The 11,946-nt window shown below is 45.8% G+C and overlaps 1 protein-coding gene across 1 annotated transcript in view; it reads right to left on the minus strand.

Annotated features, from left to right (window-relative positions):
- The window catches only part of LOC144720863 (electrogenic aspartate/glutamate antiporter SLC25A12, mitochondrial-like), a 30,325-nt gene extending 18,897 nt beyond the window's left edge, over positions 1 to 11,428 (minus strand). The window contains exons 1-7 of the mRNA XM_078597960.1: positions 11,140 to 11,428; positions 8,610 to 8,663; positions 6,695 to 6,837; positions 6,198 to 6,313; positions 4,610 to 4,749; positions 1,304 to 1,450; positions 947 to 1,085 (exon numbers count right to left, since the gene is read on the minus strand). Of these exons, the coding sequence (XP_078454086.1) occupies positions 947 to 1,085; positions 1,304 to 1,450; positions 4,610 to 4,749; positions 6,198 to 6,313; positions 6,695 to 6,837; positions 8,610 to 8,663; positions 11,140 to 11,142 (742 nt within the window). The 5' untranslated portion in view covers positions 11,143 to 11,428. The remainder of the gene's footprint in view (positions 1 to 946; positions 1,086 to 1,303; positions 1,451 to 4,609; positions 4,750 to 6,197; positions 6,314 to 6,694; positions 6,838 to 8,609; positions 8,664 to 11,139) is intronic.
- Between the last annotated feature and the right edge of the window lie 518 nt (positions 11,429 to 11,946).

Here is an 11,946-nt window from a genome sequence, read left to right on the forward strand (position 1 = left end):
ATGGCTAGTATCAAAGGCAAACAACAACAGCTTAAGCAGCAAAGTCGCCGAGTGCAAAGTATGTAATGGCACAGGCCAAACTGGACTATCAAATGTTAAGCAGCGTGGTCTCACATATCACTGCTGTGTGCGAGTGATAACAATGATCACTGCAACAGGAGTATGCTTCAGTCACACTCGGCGAGAAGGAAAACATACTCCCGGTCAGTGATGCTCTCGCATGTAAATTATACCGCTAGATTTTTCAGCTCAAAAGTGTAACATGCTTGCTTAAGATGTAAAAAAACAATACCATCTGACGAAACCTATAACTCTACGACAATCACCGATATCAGCAAACGTTTCCTTCTATACAAGCAATTTAAGGACATTTCACAATAACAGACTCATTCAACACCACCGAATTTTTTAAAATAATAAAACATCTACAACCACTATATGAAGCGTCCGCTAGGCATACCATACACCAATTCACAGAATAAAAATCGATTCTTATGCCCACGATACGTCCCATCAAATTGCGCACTTAAAAGAGACGATTGTTTTCGATTCGTAGACGTTATAAGCATTTGGTGCATGTGACCTCCCCAGCCAAGGCCCGAAACAGGCCCATGAGGATGCCCACTGCAAGTATGCTAGACGGATTTTATTTTACATCAAACGACCGCGAGATATGGCAACAGCTTGGGGAATGCCTTTGTTAGAGAAGCGGATAAACCACCGCCGAGGTTTACGAGGGTGACCTCTGGAGCCACTACTTTCAATTAAATGATAAATAAATTTAATCGGCTCATTAACCGAATCAAACTTCTAATGATGACGGTTGACGAAATTGTCAATCGGGCATAATCATTAATACCCCGTGTGCACTGCACCGTTTGTTATTCATATCTCGAGACGGGGCGAATAAAGTTTCCGTGACTTTTTGATGCACCGGACGAGCTACCTTTGGTGACGCCGACGCCCTTGCGCGATGCACCCAGCGTGCTGTAGATCTTGCGCATCAGCTCCATGTTGTTGAGAAGCGAGTTGAAGGCATTGAAGTAAGAGAAGCTCACCTGGTGAGTTTTGCTGCCTCCCGCTGCCTGCGCACCCACATGGAGAACGAGCGCCGTCGATTCAACGCACGTACGACATGCATTAGAAAATACCAACAGCTTAAAAAAAAAGGGTGCAAGCTCAGTATAAGGCTCGTTACAGAAAGGGGATTAATTTTAGTTTTCCCAGCGGGAAGCTTACAGTTGTGAAATTGACCAATTGGAATTTTTATGAAGGCGCCTAGGGTGCTCGGAGAACAACTCACCGACACGAGGTTCTCCTTCACGAACGGCGACAGCATGTGCGGACGGATGGTGAGCATGATGTCGTTGAAGGCCAGCGCTGGAATCGTACCGGACTTGTTAACGTCCTTCAGGGCGAAGGCCTGCCGAGCATGTTCCAGTTGCAGCTCCTGCCAATCCACGTACATACCCACACACAAAGACAAAGATCCCCCCCCCCCCCGGTTAGTCATAATGACTCGAGCTGGGATGATCGCTCCATCAGGTCAATTAATCGACTTAAAATTATAACAGCCACTCATTTTGTGGCGGTGACATCACCGCAGCACTTGTGCCAGGCGAGGTGCAATTTGAGGCCACGTGAAGTGTTGAAGGCTCGCTGGCAAAAGGGCATGGGCAAACGCAAGCGTTATGCGTTGACTGACTGAGATGATTGACAGATGCACTGTGCCAATTCGCTGCGTTTTGGCTGCCCAGCGCTCTGCTCCTCCGTTGTTGGAGGGCGACTACCTCCAACTGCCCACTAGCGTCCTTCATGAGCCTCCTCCACACAAAGACGAATCTTGACATTGAAGATACCTATCATTAACAAGCTCCATATCCTCCTGTACCTGATCAGCCCAGCTCTTCTCTTGCCAATGCACTGCACATTTAGCCATTTCTATTCAGCCAAACAGAAGATTTTGATTATGTGGTGGCTGAGCATGAGGGCTACATCCTGGAACTCGCAGCTTCCCAAACCTCGTTGGCAAACTCCCACGCCTCCTTCATCCTTTTATTCAGAAAAAGAGCCACTCCTTGTTGTTTGACAGTGCCCTGCCGCGAGTGGAGGACTGTCCACCCCTCGTAGTAAATGGAGGCAGAACCGGTCTACTGGGCCTCCTATATTCCACAGAGCTTTAGTCGGTACCCATCGAGATCCTGATAGAGGAATGGCAGCCTCTCCTCCACAGTGAGTGTTCAGCCATGTCACATGGCAGCCACAGTGGTTTCCTGCTGTTTCTCGAAGAACACTGAGGGGAGGGGACCACCCTCCTGACAGGGTGTGGCACGCACACACACACACACACGTATATATATACATACACCTGTACTTGAACTCACATTATAACAGCTGCACATGATCAAACCATGTTCTCAGAAATTAACCACATAAAAGATCATGCAAGAACTATAAAATAAAAATGTATATTCGATAAACTAGAATGACGAAAAAAAATATTCTATGCCACATCAAACAGTCGTCAATGATAAGCCCCGAGTATTTGAGTCCACGTTCAACTATTACATTTTGGCCAAAAGGAATAATCTCCTGCCTTCTAATTCGGGGTGTTATTAGTAATTATAATAAATGTTGTATTTATACAATACATATTAGAGCCACATGCTGAATATTACATGAATTGCACGACCGTCCCATTGCAGTTACGCAAATACATCTGCAAAGGACCACAACGATGCGTCATTAATACTCCCAGCAACGGCGGTGGGGCCAAAGAGAAAAGCCCAAAGTACAAGGGCCATTACAATTCCACAAGGCACGCTCAGACTGCTTCATTACATTTTGCTTTCTTCATTTATTTATGTATTACTGTACCTATAAACCAATCAATGACATTTGGCTGTAAAGAACACACACTTTGCAAATACACTGTGCCTAAAAAGATTTATGTTACCTTGTAACAAAACACATTTGCAGTGCACGGAAACTTTTCCAATTGGAGAGATCCACAAGAAATGAATGGTTGTCGGTGTCTTGTAATAATTTGACCAACTATGTAATAACTGACTATTATGCCTCGTGAAATCAACGAATTCCCATTGTTTCCATGTTGTACAATGTAGAAGCGAAGTGCCTAAAAATAAAACTTAAATTTGCCACTGTGGTTCAAATAAGTGCGCAGCCAAAACCTGCAGCAGTTGACTTCCCGATTAATTCATGTCCAGAGATGCCTTATGTTTACCCACGGTAGTCTCAAGACTACTGTCTTTGACTAGAGTCCAAATCATCAATTTTAAAGTAATTAATTTCATTGCGCTTACTGCCAGTTAAATAAAAAGGGCAATTTCCTTAAAAACGTAAAGTGTGGTGGCAGAGTGAACAAAAAAAAAGGAGGCTAGGGCTGAGGGTGTGCAAGAGAGTTGAAACACGCTGCTGTAAAGAAACACGTAGTCTCGGTAGTAACGGCTGCCAAATGCTTTCGCTCGTTCTGCTGAGAGCTTTTCGCGGCGCGTGCTAATTTCGCACCATTGCGGGAAAAAAGGCAACTCGCGGCCGATTACGTAATACTGAATGAATTATTTTTGTACAAAATCATATGACCGCGTTTTCTGCTGCATTGTAAAAAGAAAAGCAAAACATCAACTCGATTTTTAAAGCAGGTTATATGGAGAAAAGGGCGAATGTTTACGTGTCACTTAATTAAAAACAGACCTGGTTTTTCTCCTGCACAGAAAACCTGTACTTGATTACCGTGAGTTTCTGTTACACGAGATGAAGTGTACAGCGACAAGTGCTCTTGTTCTCATGTTCAACATGCCTAAGTGGCAATCCCCCTTGCACCAACAATTACTGCAGCCGTACTTAGCCATGCATTTCATGCACTGTCCTGCAAGTGATAAAGAGCTCCGCGTGCAAGAGAAAGGTTGACAGCTTGTCACAATTACATTTGCAACTCCAGAGACGTTTTTTTAAAGAGTTTTTGATTTTGTGGCCTGAAAGAGGTTTCATTTTTCGAAGGTGGTGTAATTTTAAACCCGTGCTTCTTCACATAGCTCCCCCGCCTCCCCTCGCCCCCCAACCCTGCCCCCCCACCACCCCGCTCAGCCTTACCCTACATCTCTGCCTGCACCCCTCCAGCTCCCACCCCCTCCCTTTATAGGGTCCACACAAACCCTACCCAATCCCTCTGCCAGCTTCTGGAGGAGTCACGTTTCAGTGGCAAGAGACAGCAGCAATTTGGACTATAATGGACAAGTGAAAGGCTCTCCCCGACACCTCCGGAAGGAACTCAGCAGGAAACATTAGACGCAATCAAACATGGGCGAGGCAGCGTACGGTCTTGGGAGCGCCGGCAGTTGCGAACATTTGTACAGGCCACTGAAAAAGCGACAAGGGGAGCATGGGAATGCCGTCTAGCTTACCTTCACGGAAAATCTTTACAGTTGCTTTTTTGCGCAATAAAATACAGCGTTAACAAACTGAGTCACGGCAGAAACGAAACGGCACGTGGTTCAGTACGCGTTTCCGTCTTAAAGATAAGCATACGATAACCCCTCCACAAGCAGGGACGTAGAGGTCATGCAGGGAGGGCGTGCGTTTATTATACCTGCAAGAACTGCGTGAACTCGGAGTAGATGAGGCGCCTGGTGCGGTCGTGGCCAAAGTGCTGCCGGATGAAGTCGCAGTCCCAGTTGAAGGAAATATGCTGATGGATGTCGGTCTGGCTGAACACCTCCTTCACCCCGTCTGCCAGACACAACCAACATTTACAAAACGCTGAAATTATCGCCTTCCAAAAGAAGAAGAAAAAAAAAGTTCAATTTCATAAATAATTTCCAGCTTCTTGCATGTTTATGTGACAGCACACTCGCCAGTCTCATGTCAATAGTATTGTATCCGCATTGTCATTTTGTCAAGGATAAATTACACTAATTATACTAATGACTAAATTGCCACTGCCCATGTCTGTAACTAATTGTATTAAGTGCGCAAATGAATACATAAAATGAAATGTTAGGGTATGTCAGTATGAATATCTCGGCCTGTAATGAGCTTCTACACGGAGCCCTGAGAGGGCCTTGCCGACACGCTACCCACTGCTCAACAGCCCAGAGCGTCACAGATTTAAACCCATCCACTGCACACAATCAGGAGCTAATAATATTAAACAGCGGTTACATAAAGCAACTCGCGAAAGTACCGTTTCAGTAATTAACTAGCAACGAAGATGCAGGATACACGAGAGACCTTATTGCTCGGGGTCGTGGGTCCAAAAATAAAATTCCCTGATGCAATGCCTTATTGTGTTCAACAATGTTGATGTTTTTCTGCTTTACACGAACCAGTCTTGAATTATATTTTAGGCAGAAACACCCTGAGGGTTAGATCTCTGCCGTGTTTGTCATCGACTTTATGTGCATCGCAAGGTGAAATGAGTCCCAAGACCAGCTGGCAGGAGGGCAGTAAAGTCTGCAGGACGAGCCCTATAAATACGGTAGCTGCACTATACTGGATCCTCAACCCACCTAGGCCCACCACCGCAAGTGAAATACCTGCTCGGTCCTTTATAAGGAGGAGAACCTTGGTTAAAGGAGGGTGAAAGATTGAGTTGGCAGTGTAATCGGGTTTGATGCGACCGAGAGAAGGGATGGATTACTGACAAGCGCACAAAGGTCACTTTTTTCTCTCCCACTGGAACCCTTTAAATGGAGAAAAAGTTCCCCTGGCGGAAATGTGGAAATTGACATGTCAAACGCGTCAATCCAATTAATATTCAGAAAATGCTATTGGTGGCAGAAACAAAAGGTACACATATTAGCTGCACATCTGACAGGCCGCAAAGGCCAGTTCCCTAAAAAATGCATTCTATGACACAAGAATTAGTATAAAAATCTTCAACTATTTTTGCACTCGCTACGTTGACAAATTCTAATTATTTTAACAGACTAAATTAATTGTTCACATGACCCACGGCGCAACAACAAAACCATTTAAAGCCAAAAAAAGCATTTGGCCGACACTTTAATTTACTTTCTTGTAAACATCTCCGTCCAACGAGCTGCGTTTCCTGCACACGGACAGAGCAGATGACCAGGAAGGCAGCGAGAAAAAGGTCGAGGGTGCTGACCGGGAAGGGCAAGGGTGCCGTGCCCTGCCGTTTAGTCCCCATTAGAAACGCTTAACGGGACACTCACCGAAGGTGACCTCGCCTTTGCCCTGCTTGTCAAAGAGCTGGAAGGCCACCATGAAGAGGGCGTCGGGGGCGCACAGCACCGACTCAAACGCCACAAACTCCTGGAAGGAGATGAGCCTGAGGCCACGAGCGGGGCAGGGCGCGGGATCGATATTACAGGGACAGGGGCGGGGCGGGTCACGAAATGTTGCGATAAGGAACATGCCCGCGAGCAAGACAACTGCATTCGTGGTTTCCGCGCAATATGGAAACGCAAGGGCAGTGCGCCGTTGTAGCTATTCGGTTACTCACTTAATTTGATTGTAATGCGCAATACAGTGCCCTTTTTTTTCACTCCGGAAGAAATATTACGACCGTAGCAGCGAGTCATTCGTGCCGATCAATACGCGGCACAAACCAAAAAAACACGTCGCAGAATTGCGAGACTTGCTTTTTTAACGGAATGAAACACGGCGCCGGGCGATTGAAACAAGTCACAGATGCGGCAGCTCAACGCACCCATCTTTGCTGGTGTCGGCTACGCCAGCGAGCGTGCTCACAGCGCGCGGATTGTGGTTGGGTTGGCGGAGCAGGCCCAGGAAGTGCTGCACAAAGTCGGCTGGAGCCATGAAGCGATCTCCATTGTGCTCGACGCTCGCGTACTGCACTCACACGGAGGGTGTGAGAGAATGCTGAAGGCAACGGGCTACGGGCCCGGAATGAGTAACGAACAAGAGAACGAACAATTTTATTGCAGCAACATATTCCGGGCCGGCACTCTAGATAAGCTGCCTGGTGGAAATTTATGCATAAAAAATAAATCTATATAACCATTGCACTCAAGTTTAACGCGTAATTATACGCAGAGCAGTTTTGCTGCAAGATTGAGTTAGCATGGCAGAAAAAAACAAATGTGTGCGCTGTGAAAGAGCGGTCACATGATCGTAATGCACCGTGAATGGGCTTTCGATAATTTGTACTGCTATAGAGTTTGTATTTTTTGTTTGTATTTATTTTTAAATTAAAAAAATTCAAAGACTCTCTTTGAGAAACTTTGTTGTGGTTTTTCTTTCCTGTCCTTTGAACTGTAGCCTTTTTTATTGTAAGATAAGTTTTTGTACAGTACCTCAAAGTAACATTGCAGTTAAAATGTTAAGGCTATAGCTAATGCATACACCCCGATATAGCATTTACAATTGTAAAGTAATTTTGGAAATCCCTCATGACTCAAAGGTAATTTTGCATTTTACCCATGTAAATAAATATAACTCGGTGTCAAAACTGAAGGATGAATGCTTTCAAGACACAAAACCGTATACGGAGTACTAGGTGGGAATGAAGCCTGCTGCAAAAAAAGGCTTAAACAGTGTAACACTGAAAATCATATTGTCAAATGTAAAACTAATATATATACACATTTCAAAATACCTACAATTTTGAAACCCTGAAAAATGTGGAGCAGTTTTGTGACGCCAAGTCGGACACCCAAAACATACGATACCAGATACCAGCATTCATTCTGTTCAGTTGTCATCACGTACTGCGATATAAACGTGTGTCAAAGTTTACGTAACGAGACAATGTCAAAGTACAGTGTGCAAACATCACATCAGTTTGCTATAAACAATGTATGCCGGCACGTTCAACACAAGCGTCTCTCCAAACAGCCCAACGGCCGCTGGTAAACAGGCTCAATAACTGCTGGTGAAAATTAGATTAAATCACAGAAAAATGTGGCACTTTAATTCATGGCATACGCCGGGAGCACGTTTTGCTCAGAAGCAGCAGACTGCAGCAGAGGTCAGCGAGAATGGAGGCGTAGATACACGCTCCACTTCCAGCCAAACCAAGCCATTATCAGTCAAATGCTTCCTCATGCATCTTGGCCGTGTTTACTTCTGTAGTTACGGCCGGTAATAAAAACAAACGATAATCAAGGGCATAGCTCGTTCCTGCATTCATTAGCGCGTGGGTGCCCTTGTGTACAAACCAAACAGACAGGTTCCATAGCCAACAACACAACAAGAAGTTTAACTATTTGGCATTGTTTACAGTCTTTTGACCTCCACCAGATAAGAGGGAATTTGATAAGTGTTGCACTCCATGAACCGATGACAAGAGAACAAAAACATTCACTGTTTGACACGTAAAAAACTTGATTTGATGTCAGACCTCAAGAGACGACTGACACTACTACTACTACGCGGGTGTTCACAATCGCACTGTACAGCTGCGATGTTTTCGGGTTGCCAAAGCATGATGTTCGGCACGAAGCTTGACGTTTCACTCCATGTGCTTGTTCAGGAACATCGTGAAAGTAAACACACAGTACAGCCTGCAAACACGTCAAATGCCAAGTTGGCCGCAAATTACAAATGAACATATCTTAAGCACCGATGCCTTACATTTTAGAATGGTCGCAGTGTTGCCATACCTTATTAAACACGTTTTTAAGCTCAGCTGCATCCGCTCGCTTCGTGACGGAAATCTGTAATACAACACCATCATTGACATTGGCAATAGCATTGACAAAACGGCATGTGACAAAGCACATGACGGCAGAAGTGAATTGTATTTCAGAAATATTACTTCATTTCTCATTTTCATTTAGCGAGATGAAATCAATTCACACACGCACAGTCAAACACATCGTTGCAGTATCTGAAGCATAATAACAATGAAAGGCAAAGTAATATTTAAAGTTTGACTAGCAGCAGCGGTGAATAATCTAAATCACTTGAGGTTTTTAAGGAGTAACTTACAGGCAAATGATTAACTGATACATACAATCATTGTCAATGGCAATCGTTCTTTATTTGGCAAGGCCCGCTGAAATTGGTAAACTAATTGTCACAATGGCTCAGGACACATTATTTTGATTCATGACTCACAGGCCAGGTCTCCCCCTTACCCATGAGCAGATGAATTGTGTAGTGTGCAGTATGTGCATCAGTAACAGGCGAACCTTCCATACACTCTTCAGTCAGGACAATGAATCCACACTGGCATCACACATTCAACACTTTGACAATTCCACATTCAAAGAAACCCATCTCAGTGGGTTTTCAAACAAGGGTCGAAGTACACATGGGCACACCGCAGTGAGCCCATCGGCAGGTCGCGTATGTGATGGGGTCAAAGGAAGAGTAGGCCGAATACCCTGTGGCAGGGCTCTCTAAAGCTCCTTCCCGTGGAGACACGACCACAAGCAGCGGCATGAGAAAGTAATTTTCATGTCTGCACCGATGTATTTTTTGTTATGTTATATACTGTAAACCAATGACATTGCAATGTCAGTCTTGTCAATGCACACACGAAAGCTACACGGGAGTACGGTGAACTTTAAGTGCTCTCCGCACACTTTGTGTCAATGAACTTCTGGCAGGCAGAGGTTACTATACAGTTCTACATATAAACCAGCTGCAGGGAGGTCTGCTTAGATTGCATAACACACTTACGGAATGATGACAGTAATAATGTTGGCGAGTTCGCCGAAACAATAATTTGTCGACGTGCAAAAAACGTGTGGTGACCTTTTACAAACTTTATTCCAACCGTTTTAAAACTACCCAGTATTTGCCGTTTGCAAGATTTGACCAAGGAACTTTCAAATTATTGCCACGACATTTTACAATGTAATCTCTCACAAGCATCATTACACGTCCTATTATAAACAATTCAGCAGGTATTCTTTAGTTATTCCTTTAATCCTCACCAGCAGGGTCCTGCATTTACAGTTTGGCGAATAACTTCCTTATTAATCTTACAGATATGAAATCGGCAGGGACCCAGAGGAGAAGAGTTAATATATTATCCGGATTATAGGACGAACACTTTCCCCTCAAGGCAAAAGTGTGGGGGGGGGGCGTCTTGTAATCCGTATGGGAGACATTTGACATGCGTGTAACCATCCTGACATACAAGACAAAGACCCCCCGTATAGCCTGAACAGACTGTTGGGGCAAGTGCTGTTAGCAAGTAGCACCTATTAAGACCGGCACGGCCAGCACCACGCCCGGCCGCCTTTGTCTCCCCCAGCAGCGATGTTTACACACCGCACCAGATACTCATTTGAGGCCGAGTCGACCTTGGGGAGGCCCAGGCCGCTTGTTGGCCGTGAGCGGAAATTGAACTCGGGTCGCCGGGTTCGTAGCGCAGCGCGCTGACCCCTGCACCACCGCTCCCCACCTACACCTTGACATGCATGGCATGCATCTTACATGCATCTTACATGCCCCAGATTAAAGAGGGAGTTGTATTATATCCCTTACTTACAAGTACTAGGCATCATACCGTGTGTATACGAGTGGAGGCCACCTGAAAGCCATCACACACTTACACGCAGCAGGTGTCGTCAACCTACTTGTTACGCTGCCTCCAATACATTAGTTGGTGGCGATGCTTCTATGTGTTCGCAGTGGGTGCACGGAGCACAATTAGCGAAATAAAAACCACTCAACACGCTCGTCAACACACAAACGGTGGTGACCTTTATAGAGGTAAAAAAAACATCGGTGACATTTCTGGAAAGGGCTTTTAACTGCACCATCTGTGAACAAGAACTTTATAGCTCATGGAATTTCTCCAGTATAAGTAAATATTCTGATTCTGAATTATGTCCTCTGAAGAAGGGCCATTTCCAGAAACGTCGCCGATTTTGATGTAATGGGGGGGTGGGGGGTGTGATGTGTGTGGTCGCGGCATGAAGGGGGCCATTGCCCGAAACGTCGCCGGTTAGATATTTGTTTCTATTAAGACCACGGTGTTGTTGACGGATGTTGAGTTTTTTGGTTTGTTAATTGTGCCTCCAATGAGAGCCATGTGTGTCGGCGTTTGCGTTGTGTATGGATCGTGACGGCGGCATGCGAGTGTTGAACGTGAACTGTTGGGGTGGAGTGAGTGGAGTGATCGCGGGTAAGGAGATGGATGCGTGGTGTGGGTGTGCGAGGCGTCCATACCCGTACCATGGTCAAGGCGCGCCCAGCAGCTCGACCGAGTCAATTAGCGGTCAACTGCAGCTTAATTAGTGACCGCGAAGTGGGGGCTTCGTACGACCGCGCGTCTCTGCAGCGATACACAGCGGGAATAAATAACAAATAGACGGCCCGAGGTTGTTGAGTGAAGAAAGTTGCTGTGTCGCTTCCCCGTCGCTGCCTGCTACTGGGAAACGCCGTGACGGACGTCCCCGGGTCACCAACCCCGCCTCGCCACCAAACTCCGTGTCACCTTGGCCGCCATGTCCGCGCACATGTTACACGGGTTGGGGGAGGGGAGGGGAAAGGCGGGACCGTGACGTCACACTCAGGCGAAATGACGTCATGTAACGCGTGAACTTGCTGCGGCTATGACGTCACGCGGAAAGGTTGCAACCTCCTCCCCCGCCACCCGAACGGGTTGCCGTTGGTGATTGTTGTTGCTGATGCCGCTGCTGCTGCTGCTGCATTGGCAAAGGGATGCAAACAAGCACGGCCGTCAGAATTAACACCAACACCGTGTCCCTGTGTGTAAAGCCTTTCAATATATATATAACACTAGCGGAAGTACCCGGCTTTGCCCGGGTGAAAAATATATTTCTTAAAAACCTTACATATATATACACAGATACTAATTTTAGTGTGTCCTTCTCCTGATTTTCAGGCTTGCTTGCCGTGTCATCGCACTTGCAGCACCACGTTTTGTTGTCCACTCATTGATATGCTAATTTTTTCTCTAACCCCCCTCCCTCTCTCTGCCTCCGCCCTCCTCTGTCTATTTAAGGCCACCCCACAGAG

The sequence above is a fragment of the Lampetra planeri genome, chromosome 10 (assembly GCF_965212315.1).
Source record: "Lampetra planeri chromosome 10, kcLamPlan1.2.h2, whole genome shotgun sequence".
NCBI lineage: Eukaryota > Metazoa > Chordata > Hyperoartia > Petromyzontiformes > Petromyzontidae > Lampetra > Lampetra planeri.